The 22,704-nt window shown below is 52.5% G+C and overlaps 5 protein-coding genes across 5 annotated transcripts; 4 read left to right on the top strand and 1 right to left on the bottom strand.

The window, feature by feature from the left end:
- Positions 1-24: 24 nt before the first annotated feature.
- VTN31DRAFT_2054 (uncharacterized protein) lies at positions 25-2,028 on the top strand (the record flags this gene model as incomplete). Its single annotated transcript, XM_069402180.1, has 9 exons — positions 25-256; positions 330-358; positions 430-639; positions 699-792; positions 847-1,046; positions 1,102-1,425; positions 1,477-1,587; positions 1,649-1,809; positions 1,866-2,028. The coding sequence occupies 9 exons, from the start codon at positions 25-27 to the stop codon at positions 2,026-2,028; spliced, it is 1,524 nt and encodes a 507-aa protein (XP_069257683.1).
- Positions 2,029-7,357: 5,329 nt separating this feature from the next.
- Positions 7,358-9,721, top strand: VTN31DRAFT_2053 (uncharacterized protein; the record flags this gene model as incomplete). The annotated part of the gene is made up of 9 exons (XM_069402179.1): positions 7,358-7,504; positions 7,576-7,952; positions 8,031-8,287; positions 8,347-8,727; positions 8,789-8,946; positions 9,011-9,105; positions 9,167-9,360; positions 9,413-9,505; positions 9,570-9,721. The coding sequence occupies 9 exons, from the start codon at positions 7,358-7,360 to the stop codon at positions 9,719-9,721; spliced, it is 1,854 nt and encodes a 617-aa protein (XP_069257682.1).
- Positions 9,722-11,565: 1,844 nt separating this feature from the next.
- VTN31DRAFT_2052 (uncharacterized protein) lies at positions 11,566-12,555 on the top strand (the record flags this gene model as incomplete). The annotated part of the gene is made up of 1 exon (XM_069402178.1): positions 11,566-12,555. One exon carries the CDS (start codon positions 11,566-11,568, stop codon positions 12,553-12,555), a length of 990 nt encoding a protein of 329 aa, XP_069257681.1.
- A 1,984-nt stretch (positions 12,556-14,539) lies between these two features.
- Positions 14,540-17,882, bottom strand: VTN31DRAFT_2051 (uncharacterized protein; the record flags this gene model as incomplete). The annotated part of the gene is made up of 2 exons (XM_069402177.1): positions 14,540-17,457; positions 17,516-17,882. 2 exons carry the CDS (start codon positions 17,880-17,882, stop codon positions 14,540-14,542), a joined length of 3,285 nt encoding a protein of 1,094 aa, XP_069257680.1.
- Positions 17,883-18,506: 624 nt separating this feature from the next.
- Positions 18,507-20,849, top strand: VTN31DRAFT_2050 (uncharacterized protein; the record flags this gene model as incomplete). Its single annotated transcript, XM_069402176.1, has 2 exons — positions 18,507-18,522; positions 18,577-20,849. 2 exons carry the CDS (start codon positions 18,507-18,509, stop codon positions 20,847-20,849), a joined length of 2,289 nt encoding a protein of 762 aa, XP_069257679.1.
- Positions 20,850-22,704: the final 1,855 nt, after the last annotated feature.

The raw sequence follows: 22,704 nt of genomic DNA, 5'->3' as shown, positions 1-22,704 counted from the left end.
CACCCCCCCGGAAATAGTTTCACAATGCTAGACCGAATCGCCTTCAAATTCGAAGTCACCGATGCACTTGTTGCCCTTGCAGCCGCATGGGTGTCATGGACACTCTATGGTTACATCTATAACATCTTCTGGCATCCACTAGCAAGGTTCCCTGGTCCCCGGCTCGCAGCAGCAACGTCTCTATACAAGGCGTGGATTGACTGCGTAGCGAAGAGCTCATTTGTGCATACCCTGGAAAAGCTACATGCACAGTATGGTGAGTGCATTCTCCGGATAAATCCATCGCGCGACCGCGGAACATCCGTCTCATATAGATGGTCAAACACCAGGTGATATCGTCCGAGTTGGACCGAACGAGGTATGTCCAACACGTTGCCCGGCGGCTGGAGTGTTCTTTAGAAGGCTGGCATTGCTGACCTGGTTCTCCAGCTACACTTCCGCCCGCCAGCGACATACCATGAGCTATATAACCCAGCGCGCAGATGGGACAAAGAGAAGAACCTCTACCACAGCTTTGGTGAAGACCGGTCGTCCTTTGGATTTTTGACCTACAGAGAGGCCAAGGAGCGCAAAGATGTCCTGGCCAAGCTATTCTCCAAACAGGCAATTGCCGACGTCCAGGGCTTGGTCACGGAAAAGGTAGCTGCCATCGTGCTGGGCCAATAGTCACCGGAATCTTGTGAGTAACTGGCCGATAGGTCCTGGATCTGTGTCGGTCGTTCGAAAGACGTGGTTGGAAGCCAGTCGATCTGTTCTATGCCTACCGATGCATGTCAGTGGACGTGATTACTTGTATGTTCTCTTTTTCCTGCTGATCTTTTGGCGGGCGCAAACTGATCAGTCTAGATCTTTGCTTCGGAAACTCGGTCGATGCCATCAACGCCCCGGATCATAAGGCGCCAATCATCGTTGCCATGGATGCCTCATTGCCGGTCTTTGTTGGCTTTAAGCACTCATCGCTGCTCAAGAACGCGATCATGAAGTGCCCCCCGAGACTGTCCAAAATCGTGAGCCCGGCTACTTCCGGTCTAGTAGATCTTCAGCAGGTGGGTAGTATCCCCTCAATTGAGCGTGCAATGTTTCTCTGACAAATGCGGTCAGCTCCTGAGACGGCAGATTAGCTCGCTCGCCAGTAACCCAGAGAATTTGAAGAACCTGCCGCATTCTACGACGATTTACCATCAGCTCCTGCGACCGGAAGCCTATCGAAATGGCGAGGTTCCCTGTGAGGGAAGCTTGTATGAGGAGTCTCAAGCCCTTCTCTTCGGCGGTGCTGATACGACCGGGACAACTCTGATGCATGGGACATTCCATATTCTCAAGGCGCCTGAGATCTACCGGAAGCTGAAGGCTGAGTTGCTCGAGGCGTGGCCCGTCCTCAGTTCGCCACCGAGCCTGAGCGAGTTGGAAAGGCTTCCGTACCTGGTAAGTCCGAGGTCTGCCATCACGTGGCATGCTATCTGACAAGGTGTGCAGACTGCCGTCCTCAAGGAATCACTTCGCATGAGCCCGGGCGTTGCTTCACCTTTGCCCCGAATTGTCCCCCCTGGGGGTGCAACGGTTTGCAATACCTTCATTCCCGGAGGAGTCAGTCATCCCTACTCAACAGTCTTGTGATTTGAATCATGTTGCTCACGACATTTTCTAGACCGTTGTCGAAATGAGCAGTCACTTTGTCCACCGTGACCCAACCGTGTTTGAGAAACCGGATGAGTTCAACCCTGATCGATGGCTGAGTGAGAATGCCAATGACCTCGAGAAGTGGCTGGTGTCCTTCTCCAAGGGACCACGCAGTTGCCCTGGCTTGAAGTGAGTCCGTCGCTGTCATCGTGTCAATAACCCTGGTCGCTAACTAAAGTCTCCAGCCTTGCTTGGGCTGAGCTCTACTTGTGCGTAGCCCATGTCTTCCGAAAGTTCGACATTGAGCTTGATCCATCAAGCCCGTCCAAGTTGGAGTGGAGGGACTGCTTCCTTCCAGAATACCGTGGCCCGCATTTGAGGGCCATTATGAAGCCCGTCACTGCCTGAGTGACGGTATCCGCCTTCTTGGATGGCCCATGTTGATCCCGCTGGATTACGTCTTTGTTTCTGATCATTTCAAGATGTTCTTTTTGGATATTGGCACGAACACGCGTGATTGTATGCCAGAGTCAACGGAACTGCCTTTTGTCGTCTGCCAGCCATCTTTGTTGAAGATACCACCTATGCTATTTGGTTTGGTCGTTTCCACCGCCAGTCAATGTTCAAGTCCATGTGATGAGCTTTCGTTGATGATCTCGGGCTGTTGTCAATTATCTCTCCCATCCAATACATTCGTTTACATACGACTATAAATCCTACTATCGATACTGTTGGGTGGTGTCATTCGTCGTTCCGCAAGTTGAGCTCTTTGCCATGCTGGAAAAGAGTTCAGTTGAAAACCTTAGCTATGAGTAACTATCTAGTAGGTAGGTTAAATACAACAAATCTCAAGGTATCCAGGGACATGCACGTCATGAAACCTTTGGTACCTCTCAGCTGTCCTGTTTCACACTAGTAGAGAATATGTCGCAATAATTCCTGTTCTTGTTCTGCTTCACTCGACTTGCGCACCTCATGTTCCCAGTTTCAATCTATCTTCGCCTGACAACGTGTTCATTTTGGCAGCATCGCAATGTCACTGCGCCCATGGCTATCTCAGCTGCACACTCAGGCGTGCTGAACACAGCCAATCGTCAGCCTATGGTCATGCCCTGCTGGCCGAAGTGGTCGCTGGGCAAAGCGAAAAAATAAAAACCTGGAGTAGGCGAACAAGACGTCATAACAGTGATTACCCGTCCTCTCCAGGACAGCGTACCTCGGGCTTTCAGGCCCTTGTCTCTCAGGGCTCTTCCCCGGTCGCCGTCGTTGTATATCTAGTCAAAGACAGTACCCGCAACGATCTCGAACCCCATCGCTAATAATCCGAGAACGCATTGGTGCAGATACTGTCTGCTTTTGAATGCGAACCCTTGATGCATCTGTACCAACTCGTCGCTCTATGGTGATGAAAACCTGCAAATCTGTTCCGCGATAATATGGACGGCATTTCTAGAGTCATGCTTGTTTGCCTCCGGACCTTACGTCGTGAGAGAACCACCTGTACCTACAATACAATGACGACGTTGTCGAATTAGTCGGAACGCTCATCGGTATTTTCTTGCTTCTGTGCCGTGGTTATCTGTCATGCGCCCGGTGGGCAGCCTGACTGGAGGGCCATATGATGGGGCCTGGAACAAGATGAAAGGATGCAAGCTCTCTCATGGGTGCTACTGCCCGGAGGCATACTACGAGTACAGTCCTACACTAAGGGCACGTGACATTTGCTCTTGGGTGCGACTTCAAATCGCGGTCGTCTTTTGGAAATTCCGTCCATAATAATGCATTGTACGGAGTAGAGATCTGCTCTTGATCCATGCAGTATGCTCACTATGTATCGCTATCTGCCTGCTATTCTAAACTCTAAAGCCGCTTCCTACGGGACAAGATGATGAGCTTTGATGAACAAGGTTTCGTAAATGCATTCTCAGCCATTATTCATTTCGAGAGTGGGGATGCCGCCGCTCAGATCCCTTCGCAATCCATTCGCATTGATCTGCCAGGAAGTTCACCCCTAACTCCTCTGCTTGTCAGTGTTTCCTCGTACTGAGTACTCGTACGTAGGAGTCGAGAACGTTTTATCCTAATTCCTGACGCCGACGAATCTTCCTTGTCGTGAGTTATCGCTGAGCGCCGTCTTCTGTTTCTGTTTGAATCTATCTCGGATAACACCAGTCCGAGTTACCGAGTTCTTCACGCATCGGGGAAATGTGCGAACAGTCTGCCAGCGCCCAGCCAGCGGCTCGGCGATTCTCGGCATCTTGGAAACAACCTTTTTGCTTCGTACCGAACTACCAATGGTCTAGTGGTGGAATTTTGCAACCACCATCAATCAAAATTCTTGCTTGGTGGGAGGATCTTTGCTCCGCGTTCTCTCACAGTCAAGGTCAATTGGTGTGTGGTGTGCATTGCGCAATATTTCAAGTCTCGGCCGTCCCCGGACCCCGAGGTATTCGTATCCAGACATGAGGCTCGTACAGAATGGATGGAGTACCTGCTTGAGTACTTGAGTTCGTCGCGGCCCTGAGACCTCAGTAGGACCACTGAAGTCACGATCGACAGGGTCTACTGTCTCAGCGACATACAGTTCCACACAGGGATTTTATTTGCCTCGTTTTTCGCACGTGAACCAATAGGCTTGATTCGTTTCGTTGATAACTTGATGGTCACCTCCAGCAAAACTTCCACAAATTTCGATGATGCAAAGTCATCCTCGCCGTCATCGGAAGCTTTTGAGTTGTCTTTGAATCCCAGACGCCTTGATTGTCTCTCAGCTCTGTCCAACATCCGAACGAGCCAACGAGGCAATGATTATCGCTAAATACCTCGCTTGAGCCAAGCCAAGCTCTTGAACAGAGCAAAATGCCTGGACCTTATCGAGATAGTACCTATCTTCTCAATCGATGGTGATCCCATTTCCAATACGTACGAGTACGGCCTATTATGGTCTTCCTCTCATCTCTAAGTCCAAGTCAAGCATGGAGCCGATTAATCAATAAAGAGTAAATGCCGTTCGCCATAGCTCAGGCTCTCCTTTCCAGACTAGCACTCAAGGCGCTGCGCGGTCAGAAAGGCCCCGAGCCTCCGACTTTCCAGAAGGCGAGGTGACAACAGTGGCCTTGATTGGTAAATTCGATGCCGAACCGGTTTACTGTCAGCTGCATTCCGAGTAAGTTACAGCGGACTAGTATGGACACTGTATATACAGTACGGAGAAGGGAAAGTTACAGCACATGCGGAGTCGGCCTTAACTATCGTTCGGACGGATAACAGTCCTCCGAATCAGAGCTGTACGTGTAAGGGAAACGGTACATACCGTACCGAAGCTGATGTACGGAGTAGTCCGTATCCTTATCATGCCGTCTCACACAGTACGCAGTACTCCGTACCCCGTACGAAACCCAATTATGACGTCGGATACGGATAGCAATATGCATAACCGGATCAGACATGGCAGCAGTCCAGCCCTGGCACCGCTAATCCTGCCAGCCCATGTTGTGATTACAACTTGAGGTTGAAGTGATTCGTACCGTACTGCTTGTACAGCTTGACTGTCCGTCTGTCCGACCAGCCGGACAACACTCGGTATTACTCTTTCGCATACGGCACGCCACTCGGGATTTCGAATACTCCACTAGTTATACCAAGGGAGGATTGTACGGGCTCTAATTACGACTCAAACCCGCTACCCCAATCCCGACTTTGTCGCGTCCATGCCATGGTACGCACATCATCCAATCTCATCCGTAATACTCTGCGGTTAGTAACCCTGGAGCAATCCGTGTATATGCGCAACGGGCGATTGCCTGCAGAACGGGGACATGGATCGACGGTTCAACTGCCATGCTCCTTGCTCCTTGCATCCAGACTCGGATCGGACTTGACAGTGTCCATTGCCCCGGTACGGCCCGAGTCGGCAAGGTCTTGCAGCAAATGCATGACCTGCTGGTGCTCCGTAGATAGTTGGCACATGCCGTATAAGGATGCTGATAGCGGTTTGAACACTCCATTCCCCCACTGGGGCGTTGAATTTCACAGCTCGTAGGATGTCCAATGATTCATAGGAATCATCGGATGCACTAACTTTTCGAACCCGATTCTCAGGGCTCCATCAACGTGGTCTTGGTTCTTCCCTCCGAAGGCGAAAAGCAGCAGAGTACTATCTATCTCTGTCCTCGAACTTGCCACGCAGGCCATGGATGGAGCACCAACGCAAGAAAAGGGCAATCTGGCACACGATCAATCGGATCCCTCAGGATCAAGCGAGAAGCATTTTTTGCGCCCGACGTCATTGATACTTTCTCATCGGTGAGTCTGGCAGCGGGGCAAAGCTTCCATGGCTTCGAGAACGATGGAAAATTTTGCATTCCGAACCTTACCAGTGCGTTGCCCCGAACCCCAAGAGCCGAAGGATCAGGTTCTGTGGTGGTGGAGTGGGGATAGAATGTTTCTAGCGCCGCGCTAAATGCTTCTGGAAAAATTTCATTCTGCACGCCACTCACGCCACTGAAGCCACACCCCGTGGGAGCTTGAGAGTTGAGAGCTTCCGGCAAGGGCGTCAGATGCGGAGTGGCTTGTGACGATCTTAATTTTTTTTTTTTTCTTGGGCGTTGTCATCCTTGGGGTTTGACACCAATGATCGGGTCAAAAAGTTCAACCTAGTTATGTACTTAGTTTTGTAGTTATCGAAGCTAACTAGTACAGTTTGTGAAGGCAATCTATCTGGGCCTGCGTCATTTGTTGCCCAGCAGAAAGTTGTCTAATCCATTGGAGCATAGATTATTCCGTATCTAGTGGAGGAGACCAGCCGGTGTTCTGGTGAATTGGACGCTGACGAATTCACCCTCCAGCTGAAACAGTGGGTGAACGGGGGGGGGGGTTTGGATCAGCAGCGGGTGATGATTCATCCATTCATTGCGGTGGAAGACAGGTCCAACCTGCCGCACTGAGTTCGACACGAGCGTGAGGCCGTGAGCCCTGTCAGATGATGAGGAGTAGCTCCAGTTGAGAGCCAGGGTCCCCCATCCATTGTGCATGGATTAGGGACTTTGGAGCGTGTGATGGAACTGACTCGCCCCCACAGGGAACAGGGCCAAGATTCCAAGACAACAAGGAAAATCGCCAAGGTCGGCTAAGCTGGGCTAAGCTGGGCGTTCCGACCAACAGCCGCGTGCCAAGACCAGGCTCCGCCCATAGTCGCAGAGCGTAACCCATTCCGCTCTCATTGGCCTCTCCGCCCGCCGTCCCCAGCGACACTAGGACCATTTCAGCTCCCAGTCCACTTTTCGGTGATTTCAGTCCGGCTCTGATTCGCGATCTTGAAGGTTACATTCATTAGGTTCACTAACTTGACTTTGCCAGTGGAGGCCCGCTAAAAAGTAAAACCTCGGTTTGGTTACGAGTACTGGTTAGCAAAAGCCCTGTCCGGTTTGCCTGCCATCGCTGAACAAAGACCGACCGACTCCACATCACTACCCACGCTCAATTTCCTCCGCATTATGGCCCCCACAGCACGCGCCCAGGGAAGTGAACGAGGCCGGGGAAGAGAACGGAGAGAGAGAGAGAGTGAGAGAGGGAGGGAGACAGACAGAGCGTGTGTGTATATGTGCAGTATATAAACAGTCTCTTCCCTGCTCCCACTGCAACAGTGTGTCACCCACCATCCCCTCCTAGGACCAGCTGCAGTTCTACCCATCCTCCGGATTGACTGCCCACCAGCGTGCCTGGACTCCTGGTCACAATGACGGCTGAAAAAATCTCCTCGGACGCGGGTGAGGCCACTCACTTCGAGAAGCAGACCGGCCATGGCGTGCTGGCTACCGACGCCGCGGAGGGCGGCGGCCGCCGCAAGTCGGTCGCCAAAAACCTCGTCGAAAATCCCCTCAAGGTGCGTCCGAGCGGGTGGTAACAACAAATTATCCAGGCAAATCAATCGTCTAACATGGGAACTCTGCGCAGCGGGTGTCTCCCGAGCAAAACGTGGCCGAAGCGAAGGCTTGGGCCGAACAGCATGGCATGTCCGAGTATGCGGACCTCTTCGGTCGGGCGGCTCTCGTGGCACGCGATCCGGAGCGGTTCGACTTGGTCAAGGAGCTGACCGAGGAGGAGCGCGCCGCTCTCCAGTTCGAGAAGGACCACAAGTGGCACGGCCCGTTCATGATGTGGTACGCAATGGGTCTGTGCGCCATTGGTGCCGCCACTCAGGGCTGGGATCAGACCGGATCCAACGGCGCCAACCTGTCTTTCCCCCAGGAATTCGGCATCGACGGCGAAGGCCGCGACGAATGGATCGTGGGTATCATCAACGCCATCATTTTCTTGACCGCCGGCTTGATGTGAGTACCGCATGACGACGGCACGGGGCTGTGCTCCACGCGTGCGCGCGCGAATCGCTCGCTTACATTTGAGTTTAGTGGTGCGTTCATCACCGATCCTCTCAACTACTACCTCGGCCGACGCGGTGAAATCTTCGTCACGGCGCTCTGTCTGACAGCGACCCCCATCGGTTCCGCTTGCGCGCAGTCTTGGGAAGGTCTCTTCGCGGCCCGCTTCATCATGGGAATCGGAATTGGTGCCAAGAACGCGACCGTGCCCATCTACTCGGCAGAGATGGCCCCAGCGCGAATTCGTGGTGCCCTGGTCATGTTCTGGCAACTCTGGGTCGTCGTCGGTAGGTTCTCCCAATCTCCTCGTCTCCCAGCGCAGCGAATACTGATCGATGCCCGGCAGGAATCTTCTTGGGATTCGCCGCCAACGTCATTGTCAAGGACACGGGTGACATTTCCTGGCGTCTCCAGCTGGGTTCGGCGTTCATTCCCTCCCTCCTCCTGGCTCTGGGAGTCTTCTTCTGCCCCGAGTCGCCTCGTTGGCTCATGAAAAAGGGTCATGTTGCCAAAGGCTTCCGCTCCATGTGTCGGTTGCGCGACCATCCCATCATTGCGGCCCGCGACTACTACTACTCGTACATTCTCTACGAGGAGGAGCTTCGTCAGGCGAAGGGCGCCGGTTACTTCCAACGGATGTGGGACTGCTTCGCGGTCCCTCGGATCCGTCGCGCCAACTACGGAGCCTCCACGGTCATGATTGCTCAGCAGATGTGCGGTATCAACAGTAAGTTCCATCATCTTCCCCGCATCCAGTAATGGAAGATTCGTTCTAATCATCATCGCAGTTATCTCCTTCTACAGCTCCACCATCTTCGAGAATGTCGGCTACACTGCTGATCAGGCCCTTTTCGCCTCTTTGGGATACGGTGCGGTCCAGGTCGTGTCGACGATTCCGACCCTCTTCCTCATTGACACCAAGGGCCGTCGGACCTTGACTTTGGCCGTAAGTTCCCCTTCCCCCAAGACTAATGTCGGATTTCAATCTAACAAGCCCTTTTCCATTCCAGACCTTCCCATTCATGTGCCTCTTCCTGCTGGGTGGTGGTCTTTCTCTGTTGAACGACCATGGCAGCCGCGCGGAACGACTTGGTCCGGTCGTCCTGTAAGTTGTCAACAAGGTCGATTGTCCACATAACTTGGGTCTAATTTTGTCACGCGACCAGGTTCGTCTATCTGTTCACCATCATGTATTCTCTCGGTGAAGGTCCCGTTGCCTTCCAGTACTCTGCCGAGGTCTTCCCGACCGTCCAGCGTGAGCAGGGCATGTCTTGGGCTGTGTGCATCAACAACACCTTCGCCGGTGTCCTCGGCTTGACCTTCCCTCGAATGCAGACGGTCATGACTCCCACTGGTGCATGTGAGTATACCCCATTGCTGTCCTGCCGTCGAGTTGAGTTAACATTCCCTAGTCGGTTTCTATGCTGGCCTGAACCTGATTGCCTGGGGCATGATCTTCTGCTTCGTCCGTGAAACCAAGCAGCTCACACTGGAAGAACTCGACCGTAAGTCTCTACCCTTAGTGTTACAATTGATACCTCCGGCACATATGCTGATTTTTGCTTGCAGAGGTCTTCTCCGTGCCGACCAAGGACTACATTTACCACGAAACGTTTGTCTGGCTGCCATACATCATCAAGCGCTACGTCTTCCGCCAACGGATTCCCAAGCCGCCGCCGATTATTGCGAAGGCGGAGCACGATGATATCGTGGCGGTGTAGATGGGCAGAGGCACGGATGCTTTTTTTTTCTGAGCTTTGCTTTGTAAATGAGACATGTCTGTTTTCACGGAGGTTTTACTGCTGGGTCCACAGGATTATAGACGAGGAAAGGTTTCAAGGGAAATGATTAGACTGGTTCCGTTCGGACCTCTTCGCTTCTCCTTTCTCGATGAAGCCAGGTTTAGCTTCCCCAGAACCGCTGGTTTGGGGCCTGACTGGACTTCTCGTAGTATCTTTCTCTTCCAAGCATGGCTTTGGTTCTGTTCTACTCAGGCCTATGAGGCTTCAGCTCAGATTGCTACGGAATTGCAACTTGTCGCAGGGTAGCAGCCGCATGCCGTTTTCTCCGCTTTGTTGCTTACCTAGGTAGGTTTCCAAGAGACATTAATCTCGATCGGACGCATAATGACTTCATTTTACATTTTCCCCCGCAATCCGGGAGGCATGGCAGACTACAGTAGTGTCGCGTGGCATTTCATCAATCATTGCTGTTTCCGGAAAACTTACCTACGTTTACCCAGTCACTTTCTTCGCGCCGCTTTCGGGCGATTTACCTCTATCACCTTGGTTGTCGTTCTATGAAGGGACTACAGTAGTAGGCCTACCACAATCCGAGTTCGCCTGGCCAGCCTCGCCGAGACTTGCCTCGATAGATCGCAGGACGTTGAGCTTGGTTCAACCATTTTGATGCTAGAATCCATTCTATGGATTTTCGATCCGGAAACGCAACGCTGATAGCTCTTGGAAGAAAGGGCCGAGATCAACTGCTACGGTTCGATCTTTTGGAAAAGGCGCAGGTACCGAGAGTTCAACGAGAAATTGAGAGCGCTGACAAGTCGGGCCAGATGGAACCAGATGAGATCGAAACGAGAACAAGCTGAAAAATAACAATACTTAATAGCCTAGGCTAATTTCAAATTACGCGGAGCATGCTCGGAGCCATGCACGGGCCAATGTCGAAGAATCCATCTCCGCTTGTCTCTTCCACCATTCCCATGTCGAGCACGTTGGCTTGGCTGCTCGAACCAACTCGCACGAGGAATACCCCAGCCAGCCATTGCTCCATGCCCTCCGTCAGTTACTGTACTCTCCAGAAAATGCCACGCCTCTCGGCCGCATGGACAACACTACACTTCATGCCGCGCTTCCGCGTCTTATGAACCGACCTTTCATCCTGAATGCGGCACTATCCCTGCCTCTGTTGCGTTTGCACCGTGCAAGAGAGGGGAAGTAAAAGACCGGGATGCTCTTGGCTTTTTGACTGGTTTGGTCGTCTACATGGGTCCGTCCTAGCGGACCAGGTCCGTGCTGAAATGCCTTTTTGTGCCCTCTGTGTGTATCTGTACTCCGTACATATGAGTACTCTCACAGGCCCACAGCCATTGCCGTCGCATGAGCCAGGACCAGGGATCGCCTTGGCTGGGGCTCGCCTACCGCTGCGTTGACGTCGTGATAGGTTAATGTTTGTGAGCGGAAAGGACTTTGCGTCTGTCTTGTCCTTAGTCCTTACAAAGTGCTTCATACCCAGCAGTCTCACTTGTCGAGGCGCCGGCATAGCGGCATCAAGATCATACACAAGGTACTGCGACTTCTCGAGAACGAATGCTCATAGCCCAATTTTTTTCCTGCCCGCATTTGGACCTAGATAAGTTTCGCGCCTTGGGCAGGCCGTAGAGGGGGTGTGCAGTTGGCAGGAATGGTCTATGATTACCTAATCTGACTTTTTTTTTTTTTCCCCCCCTAACCCCTGGATGGCCGGGGATCCTGGATCCCGTCATGTCGTGTCCATTGCGATCAGAGAGATTAATTACTTAATATACGGAGTATATGCCGCCGTTCAGTCAATGGCCCATCGCAGATTTGGCCTGTTGGCCTTCGTGATAGCCATAGTGCTTGTGTGGACACTATGGCGACCGTTCTGGGGTCCACGGCGGGACATCGACTTCAATTACGGTCTGCTGCAGAAGTCGGATCATCCACGGTACGCGATCGCGACGTTTCTCGCTGAGAATACCGATCATACGTATGACGAGGATTATTACTTTATCGCGACTCGCATTCTAACATATCAACTCCTGCACGATCCGAAAACGAAATGCACCCGTGACGACATCCCTTTCCTCGTCGTGGTCACAAAGGATGTGTCACCGGAGAAACGGGACCGGTTGACCCGGGATGGTGCAACCGTGGTCGAGGTCGAGGACGTGCCCCTGCATTGGTGGATCCGCACGGGTGTCACCCGGTGGAAGGACCAGTTCACGAAGCTGCGCATTCTCCAAATGACCGAGTTCGACCGCGTGCTGTTCATCGACGCCGATACCATCCTCACCCGTCCCATTGACGATATCTTCGACAAGGAATGTGTCGAGCCGTCGTCGACGCTGTTCCGCGAACGGCCGGACCAGGTCTTGGCCGATGAAGCGCAGCCGCCCGCGCAGTACGTCTTTTGCGCGCGTTCCGACAACGCGCTCGCGGGTGAGCGTCACCATCCGTTCCCTCCGAAGAGGACGAATGTTTTCAGCGCGGGATTCTGGCTGGCCGCGCCGTCGGAGGAGCTATTTACCTATCTCATGTCCGTCATGGGCCATTATCGACGCTTCGATCCCACCACGATGGAGCAGAGTCTGCTCAACTATGCTTTTCGGCGAGAGGGCGCCATGCCCTGGGTTGAGCTCCACTACCATTGGAGTGCGACGTGGCCAGGCATCCAGGATCTGGAGGGCAATGTGGCGACGCTGCACGAGAAACTCTGGAAGACTGGGCCGGGCCAGCTCAGAGGCATGTGGTGGGACTTGAAGCGTGAGATGGAAAGGTATTACGAAAAGAAGGAATGAATACTGTACGGTATATACTCGCGAGTTTTGGATGATACCCTGGGTTCATGTATATTAGTGATGAATGTTATATTGATTTGAATCGACCAATGGAGTGACTTGTGCCTACAGTATTCTGGTCATTCAGACCCAGCGAATGCCCTCAAGAAACCAATTCAGGTCTCGACCCGCAAAAGACTGATGCAAGATAATGAGTTATTTCAACAGCAAAGGCATCTCGAGAAAAGCCCCGATCTGATCCACCGCCAAATGGACATACATGCGTTTAACCTCCGCAAATAGTGATACAGAAGTGCTTTTCCTAATCGTCTTACCAATGTTCTTGCCAGTGAGCAAAGCCACAAACCTCTCAGCTGCAGGACCAATGTTCCCCTACACCTCCCAAATCTCCGACTTTAACAGAGCCTTCCTTCAACCCTTTCTCAAACCCCCAACTCAGAGATGTCCGAGGTCTACATGGAAATAGACCTCCCGGAAGAGCAGAAAGCCAAGCACGACGGCCCCTTGTGAAAGCCAGACTGTCTGTAAGACTCGAGCACCTTGGCGATGTCTCGAGTAGTTGCTGACGTGTGGAATGGGAAACGCTGGTTCGGGGAGAGATTATTTGTCGGGCGAGAGCATTGGATTCAATGGTCAAAGACAAGGCTCTCAACTCTCCCTTACAGAAAACAAATCGGATGCCTTGAGATTCGTTTCAAGGGGAGTGACACCATAAGGGAATCCTCTCTGAAGGAATTTTCATTTCCAGCAGTGACACCTGGGGCTTTTTTTCTCAAATCCGAACCTTCCAATGTAGGGAGTTCAAGTTGACAGTTCGAGGCGGACATACATCAAATGGATTCAATTGAAGTTTCTATTTTCTACTTCAGCGCAGGACTTAGGCCTAACAGTGAACAACTGGCACATCAATCCACCCGAGGTTCCGAATGGCAGGATGTATTTCTAATGCCATCATCACCGAGGGGATCAACATCGAGGTACAAACTACAAAGTAACTACTTACTGTAGGGCTCAACTCCCCTCCCGTGGTGCATGCATGGGACGAACACTTCCCCTACGATCGGAGTTAGGCTACCGGGGATGGATCTATCCATCATCGATCTGGATGGACCTCAATACTACCCATTAGTTATATGCTGCTGTCGCCCGACTCGGCATGATAAGCTGCTCTCCACCGCAACAACTGGGGATGACTAGGATAGATAGATACTTACCTACGTGCGACACCTTGGCGTTCATCACGTGTACAGTCCGCTTCCGGAACGAAAATACTACAGTACATAGTAGTACGTAGCAACTAAGAGCATTGAACCAGTCCGGAAACAAACTATTGATCGTCACATGGCTACTATTCAAGATCAGCATGAGGCGTTCGATCCATTAGTAGAGAAGCGAAAACAGACGACGAACTGGAAACTGTGGTTGCAATTGGACGCACCACTCCAAGTAGGAAGCGACGAGGAGGGACCAAGTTGCTGGAAGGAAAGCGGAGATAAAGGTGCAGAATGGATCAACGACGCGTGCAAAAATGCGGGGAGCGTCGAATGAGGGAATCTCTCCGCGAGGGAGTTGAGAGGGTCTGAAAGCGGAAGTTTTTTTTGGACATGTTTCAACAACTACCAACGTCAACCCTCGATAAGGCGATCATCAAACGTGATATCGAGATATTCACGTTTAGCGGGAATTACGCAGGAGTGAGCGACAATCCATCGGACTGTGAAGTAGGCTGTTGTGCTAGGTATAACTCCGATTGCAATTGATAGCTGATTGCTCAAGTATTGTCAATGGATGCGTTGGGTCCGTAGAAAGAATAGGCGTACAACCTTGATGTATTGAGAAGCACTGCTAACTGCATGGTACAAAAAAAGTATGCCACAACTCTACAATAATAAATGAATCTCCGTTGTATACAGGTGAATCGGAGACCATGTTGATAATCACCAAATACCTTGAGTCACCGTGTTCCCCTTTGCAGATCGAATCACTAGCGTACTCTTGCTTTCTCTTTGCCCTTGTCGCTTGCACCTGGGCTTTCCAAGGCAGGGAATTGCTCCTCATGATAGCCCTCGGCGTCATGGCGACTTTGTTCTTCCGCCAGGCTCAGCTGGATGGCAAATTCCAGATCTTCCAGCTCCCGCTGATTGCTGCTTTCTCCTGCATCAGGAACAATGGATGGCGATGGATAGCGACTGGATTTCCGGCTCTTGAAGTATCGGATCGGAATGGATTCTTCCATTGCAGGAGTAGGGTCATGGCGACCATTCTTTTGCTCTTCCAGTAGACTGAGACGGATTGCTTCGGCCAGATCCGGGTCCAGCTCCTCTTTGACGACCTCCGATGCTATGGAGGACGGCGATGTTTCAACAGGTGTCCGCACATCGGAGGAGAAGCCTCTGTCGCTCGAGCCACTGGTGACCGGCGTTGCGTTCATTGTCTCACTTCGAATAGCTTGTCCATTGTTGTAGGCCTCCTCGCTTAGCATCTGTGCGTACGCAATAATCTCTTCCTCCGTAGCATCTGAACCAAGGAGATCGATTCCAAATCGGCTACGAAGCCACTCGTCCATCTTCTGATCCTCGATCTCTTGTCGTCTCATTTCCCGATGTTCGTCCTCGATGAGGTCTCGGATTGTTTCACGCCCAGTGTAATTGGAGCGTTGTCCATCATGGAGTCCATTGCTGTCACGCGGCGAACGTCGAAGCCGACGCTTGTTGCGTTTGTATTCATCCGCGCCAGACGAACTGTAGGACCAATAGCGGATGTGGGTGCCAAGAGCTACGACGCCACGGAGAACAGTCGGATCTGGGTCGAGGCAAATGGCACCCGGCACAAAGTTGTTGGTGCCAACGCCGACAAGAGAGGCTTCAGTTTGTACCAAGCGGCGGCGTGCTCTGGGAGAGCGGGAATGCAAAGTGCGTATTGGTTGGGTAGTTGATGCAAGAACATCCCAGGCTTGTACGAGGTTATCGTCCCCTCCGTGGACCAGATACAGAGAGCTGATGGCTAAACATTGCACTTTCGGCGAATCAGTGCGAATCACACGGAGAGGCCGCACAGAGTTGACAATCTCAGCAGCCAGCGGGGGCGGTGCTCGCATATCCCACACATAGATAAGGCCAGTCCCCGTTCCAACGGCGAGGTGCCTCGCCCGTTGGCCAGGAATCTCCGAAACGGAAGAGGGCCGTTTTGCATGCGGCATTGGTGATGACAACGGGGATGATTCAGCAGTCACTGCTCCCTCCGGCGCCAGAAGAGGATCTTCGGCAATCATGAGCTGTGCATAAATGGATTGATCAATCGCAACAGCCGTCAACTGGTGCGACTTCGGCCCATCGAAGACAAAGTCCGTGATACGCCACTCCGTGCCTCCATGAGGAGTGGCAGACTCAGCCATAGGGCTAGACACGCCTGACCGGGGTAACCGAGGTGCCGGCTTCTCTTGAACAGTTACCCGCATGAACCGGCGAATGGAAGCATTCTGACCTCCATCGAGACCACAGTTTATGATCACCACGGACTCGCCAGCACCATTGGAGTCATCGCCCGCAAAATCCACCTTCAGTTGCCTTCTCATGTCCCAACCATCACAAACCTTGCGGAAATGCTTCGGCTTGAAGGAGAAGAATTGCTCGATCTCTCTGGTTTCTGCGGCAATTTGATCCTCATTCAAACCCATCGAATCGGATGATGATCGTGGACTGTAACTAGCATCAACTGACAGTCGATTGAAAGGGTCCGGATGGGCGATGCGCCGAGTTGCTTCGATCATTTCCCATTGAACAGACCGGCCTGTTTTCCATGCATCTTGCTCGATTTCCTGGGGCGAAGTATTTTTTGAAGGGACAACACGTTGTACCGGGATCTCTGTGAGGTAGAAAACCTCTCCCAAAGCATTGAGAACAGTTACCCAAATCCGACGCTGGCTATGTCGCTTCTCGGAGTAGTCTTCGTCTACCGTTATAGCAATGATCGGAACGCCAGGAGAGAGAACCCATCTCGCAGTCATCTGACCACGCTCAACACGAAAATCATGGACCGATCTCGACCCGAGCGAGTATGCAGTGAGGACGCCCGAGGACAAGCCGCAAAGGATACCAATCAAGCCACGAGTCATTTTCGGAACATTTGATGTCTTCGAAATCCAAACGGCCGTAATAGAGGTCGCGGTCATGTCAAGAGCAGGTATGCCCTTGGAAGGATGTGAACCAAGTTCCGACATGCTCAGGAATCGCCCGCGCCGCTCTTCGGCCGAGATGAAATACAACCTCCCCTGCGGACAGCCTTCTCCGTACACCATGCCATACGGTTGACTGACGTCCATTGAGTTGGGTAACCCGACGATTTCACCCGCCCCCAATCCATACGGAGAATCTCCGGGAAAGACATCGGCGAAACTCTGGAAAAGCAGGGTTCCCCATCTACTGCCCCAAGGGTTGGCCTTTGCTTGTGATGGGTCACTCGATGAGACTATTCCAGGTCCCGCTGACCCATGAACAAACTGCGGACATTTCGATGGCGGAAATACTGCGTGCAAATGGGTCACAGTGGATACCAACTGCGAAGGATAGGTCACCACTGCCGATGAACTTTGCCAGCCACTACCGCGAGATGGATGCTGCGCAGGCTTTCCACGGCTCAGCGACCGCAGCAAGCGAGTCCGAAGTATGTATTCGTTGCGCCACGTAGCATGGGCTGTCAACCGAGCAAATGCTCTCCTGTTGGATACCACATCTTCGACATCGACGTTGTGGCCGTCGAGACTGTGATGCGCCGGGAAGTACCGCGCAAACGCAATTCTCCATGCGTGAGGAGTAGTTACTAGCGAATGGAAACGGCGGGATACAGATGCAACAGCGGTGAGAGATGACGGCGTCAAATGCGACAAAATATGCGTCAAAACCTCTGCGCTCATGCGGTTAACAATGAGTAGATGTTTCATAGAACGGAGCCGTTCCCTTACCATTCGGCAAATCCTCAAGGGACGAGCGAGAACAAGGCTGCGATGCAGGCGGATCTTGGGATGGTTTGCTGCCTCGAGAATTCCTCCTCCGATCGCGAAAATCCAACGACGATTGGAATTGCACGTCCACCCAGTTGTCTACTTGTGGCAACTGCGGGTGATCCTCATCGAGGATCGAACCTGTTATACCGGGATTATCTCTGCTTTTGACATCGACCGCGGGAGAGTCTCCGGCATGCTCGCCGGAGTCGTCCACGACTGACCCATCGAAGCCAATGCCATTTCCATGCTGGGCAATTTCCGATGATTCCGCGAGGCTACCGTCTGTTGATGAGTATTGATCTGCCCGAGAAGACTCTGCTTGCATAAACGAGTTTGCGAAGGGGTTTGAGTTGCAAAATTTACGACTGAACCAGAATAGTTCTGGATCAGTCGGTCGCCTTGGAAAAAATGCGAGAGTAAGATAACAGAGAAAAGCTCTGATGAAGTATCAATCCGTCAAGGTCAAGTCAAGAAAATCCTGTCACGATGAACTGAATGGTCTTGATGACTCGAGAGGAATGACAGTTGACTCAACGGGTACTGCTGACTAACATAACTTCCTAATACAGTATGGTATACCTACAATACCTGTTATTACTAATCAATGCAAAGATCTTCAGAACTCAGGGGGTGTGCATTTAACTTGTCTGCCAGCTTGCTTGGGCCAAGCTCCAAGGTTCTTGAGCTGTCTGCCGAAATCGCTCCTCACCTGGCAGAGAACACTCCCCAAACGAGGTCAAAGAAAGGGAAATCAAAGTCATTGAGCCCTCTGAATTGCCGCAGAAGGTGCATGATTGCGGCAGCAGAAGAACGGGTGTGGAATTGCTTGCTAGGCACCCGTGCAGGCTGCAGGCCCCTGGGGAAGCTCAACCGATGAACTTTTGAATGTAGTAGTCAAAGTTCCAACATCAACATCCATCGATCAGCAGTCCCTCGACTTAGCTCAAACATGCCAGATCTCACAGGTGAGGAGAACGACCTTTTCCACATGCAACATTGCTAATGCTCACTCTTTCAAGATGGGGACACCATCCGCATCCTAGTGTCTACGGACAACCATGTGGGCTACAACGAACGAGACCCCATCCGGGGCGATGACAGTTGGAAGAGCTTCCACGAAGTCATGTGCTTGGCAAAAGAGCGTGATGTGGATATGGTTCTTCTTGCTGGGGACCTTTTCCATGAAAACAAACCCTCGCGCAAGTCCATGTATCAAGTGATGCGATCGCTGAGAATGAATTGCTTAGGGGACAAGCCCTGTGAACTGGAGTTTCTCAGTGATGCCAGCGAGAATTTCCACGGAGCTTTCAATCACGTAAACTACGAGGATCTCGACATTAATATTGCCATTCCTGTGTTCTCGATTCACGGAAATCATGATGACCCTTCGGGTGAGGGTCATCTGGCTGCCCTGGACATTTTACAGGTGTCGGGCTTGGTCAATTACTTTGGTCGAACCCCCGAGTCAGACAACATTCAAGTAAAACCCGTTCTTCTACAGAAAGGACGGACAAAGCTAGCCCTATATGGCATGAGCAATGTTCGTGACGAGCGGTTATTTCGCACATTCCGTGATGGCAAGGTCAAATTCTTCCAGCCTTCGGTCCAGAAAGAGGACTGGTTCAACCTGATGTGTGTCCACCAGAACCACCATGCACATACGGACACCGGCTATTTGCCCGAGAACTTTCTGCCGGACTTTCTGGACCTGGTCATCTGGGGCCATGAGCATGAGTGTCTCATCAATCCGAGGTTGAATCCGGAAACGAACTTTCATGTCATCCAGCCGGGGTCAACGGTGGCTACTTCACTGGTCCCGGGAGAGGCCGAACCAAAACATGTGACGATTCTCAGCATCACTGGGCGCGAGTTCAAAAGCGAGCCGATCCCGTTGAAAACGGTCAGGCCGTTCGTCATGAAAGAGGTGGTGCTTTCTGAACTTCCAGAGGCGAGGAGATGGGCACGAAAAGAGAATAACCGCACCGAGGTCACGCGTCTCTTGATCACTATGGTGGAAGACTTGATAGAACAGGCCAAGGCGGAGTGGATTGAGGCTCACCGAGGCGATGTTGAAGACGACGATGATGAGCTTGAGCCGCCTCTTCCTCTAGTGAGGCTTCGGGTGGAGGTATCTACGCCAGATGATGGGAGTTTTGACTGCGAGAACCCACAACGATTTTCCAATCGATTCGTGGGCAAAGTGGCCAACGTGAATGATGTCGTTCAATTCTATCGAAAAAAGAAGACCGCAACGAGTGCAAGCAAGCTAGAAGACGTGGCGGCGGACGCGGCCGTCTCGAACTTGTCCACGCTCGATACTGTCAAGGTTGAGAAGCTGGTCCGTGAAATGCTTACTGCACAGGCTCTCACTATCCTTCCACAAAACTCATTCGGAGATGCAGTGTCTCAGTTTGTGGACAAAGATGACAAGCATGCCCTGGAGATGTTTGTCAACGAATCCCTCGAGCATCAGGTCAAGTACCTGATGAATCTGGAACGGGATGCGGACATGGATGATGAGGAGGAAGCCCATCAGTCCTTGCGGCATGCAATGGAAAAATACCGCTCGCAGATGGAAGAAATGTTCTCGAAAGGGCAATTGCGACGCACTCGTGGCAAGAAGAGATTCAAACCCAAACCGGATGGTTGGGACACTGATCTCGACGGGGTGTGGGAGGATCAGCCGGGGGCGCTGATCCATTCCGATAACGACGATGCGGATCCAAATGCAGAAGAAGCCGCGGAAGACGGAACTGAAGTGCGAACGACCGGCAGTCGCGGTCCTGGTCGAGGTCGAGGGGGTCGTGCGGGCGCCTCAACTGCACGCAAAACTTCAACTACTCGGGGCCGATCGCGCGCGACGGTTTCCGATGATGAGGAAGGGGAAGATGCTGTCGCGCTGCCCGACGATAATGACGTCGCGGAGGTTATCGAATCGGACAATGAGTCGGAACTTTTCGTCAGTCAGCGACCTGCCCACAAGGCCAGCCGGTCACGGCAGATTACGGCGACGACGTCCGCAACTACGTCGCGAGCTCGAGGCGGCCGGAAGGCCCCTTCCCCGGCGCCCTCGTCCGTCACTGTCGGGACATCTTCTGTACGACGTAGTGGGCGATCCACGCAACAAACGCTGTTAAACTTTGCGCCATCGCAGCGAGTTTCGGCTGATGCCGGAAAGCGGAGCACTCGAGCCACCCGATCCGCGAAAGCCCTGAGCGACATTAGCGATGTCGAGGATGACGATGACGATGCGTTTGAGCCAATCTCGTCCAGTACGAGGAAGCGGCGGTGATGTGATCTAGTCAGGATGGGTTCAATGAAATGGTGCTTCTGTCGAGACGCAATCCTGTTGTACGGTGTACCTCACTCTCGGCATTATTCAAGGCATTTCCAGAGCACGTCAAAGACGTAAAGCCGGGTAGCTAGCATGTAGCATGATGAGTACGGAGTACACTCAACGCCCCCGCGCATGAGGCCTATTCGCAAATCGCGATCTACCTGACTACGTCTTGTCAAAGGGGTTTGAGCCAGACTCAGATCGGTGATTCAGCCCTAAAGTTTCCGTCCAGTCTGTGAGATTTACTGGTTATGACCGGGAATCGCCTCTGGTACGACTCGACAAGCTCCCAACTGTCCCGCATACATGTACGAGTAAGCTTTGACTGCAACGAGGGGCGAGATGATCAATGTGGATTATTCGTCCGGGCGCTCGTATCATGTATGGAGTCCAGCACCATTGGTCTGTACGAGTCGTCAAAGTTTAGAGCTCCAACAAGGCAATGATCGGGAGCCCAACTGATAAGCACTTGACTCCAAATGAAGACAGACGGTCGGGTCGTTGGGACCCTTTGTGCTGCTGCATGCATTACCTCCGGTAGTATGGACGAGTATGCAGATCGGTTTTCCTCGGAAAGGGGCGGAAAGGGACAAGTGAGGCGGAAAAGATAGCTAGGTTAGATAAGCAAATTGATTGGCGTGTTCTTGGCGGGGGCGGGGAACCTAACCTATGAGATCAGTGATCGGCCGGAAGACCGGGCACGCCAGTTGACGGGTGTTCCGGATGAGCATGCAGGGATTATTCCAGAATAGGAACAGGCATCTGGAAATTACAGACAACCTTTTTTTTTTATGAGCTCCTGGCTCGTTCAAACCCGAATTCGCCCATCGCCCGACAAAGGAGATGCCCGTGCTGAGGTGGAAGCATCGCCAGCCAGCTCGCCCTAAACTTCCGACGGCATGATTCTGTCAGAGAGCGCCGGGGTATATTTCCGGGCCATTTGTATCAATCCAACCGGGAAAAACATGATAGGCTTCCCGAGTGTATCTGGAATTCTGGATGGACTGCAGCAGGTGGCACTGCAGAATTCTCCCGGGGTAAAGGAAGGCCGAGGCAAGGGAAGCTTCTAAGAGCAGATGCGGGGAGTGGCATCTGCATTGTGATTACTAAGTCATACACTCATACAGTACAGTACATACTTGCCTACCTTAGAAGAATGGAAGAAAGAAACCCTCGCACCTTCTCCGAGTGAGAATCCAGGCACGGTCCGGCCAATCAGATCGGGCCCTGTCAAACATCGTTCCAAGTTCCCCCATGTCCGGATCCAGCAGGAACTACACAGCCTAGGAAGGCGGGCAGAAGTTAGACTGGGAACCCCGCAGAGTCTCCCAGACCCAGAGGGAAGGTGCGACGGAGGACGGCCCGCAAGCATAAAAAGGAGCACCAGGCCCTCCCTGCTCGCCTCCAGCCCGGTTTTCCCTCTTCCTCTTCTTGTCCCCCGTTTTCAAACGAACCCGCAATCATGGCTCTCGTGCAGGAGATCACCACGCCTACCGTTAAATACGAGCAGCCTCTGGGCTTGTAGGGTCCCTGTCCCCCATTCACATCAATGCCAACCGTCCGAGCTGACAGCGCCCCTCCAGGTTCATCAACAACGAGTTCGTCAAGGGGGTCGACGGCAAGACCTTCGAGACCATCAACCCCGTGGACGAGAAGCCCATCGTGGCCGTCCATGAGGCTACCGAGAAGGATGTCGACATCGCCGTGAAGGCGGCCCGTACCGCCCTCGAGGGCGTTTGGAAGGAGACGACTCCGTCGAACCGAGGCCGCCTCTTGACCAAGCTGGCCGACCTGTTCGAGCGGGACATTG

This window comes from Thermomyces dupontii (genome assembly GCF_041956625.1).
Source record: "Thermomyces dupontii strain NRRL 2155 unplaced genomic scaffold VTN31scaffold_10, whole genome shotgun sequence".
Taxonomy (NCBI): Eukaryota; Fungi; Ascomycota; class Eurotiomycetes; order Eurotiales; family Trichocomaceae; genus Thermomyces; species Thermomyces dupontii.
Note: the sequence above shows the minus strand (reverse complement) of the source record. Positions and strands in the feature narration are given on the sequence as shown.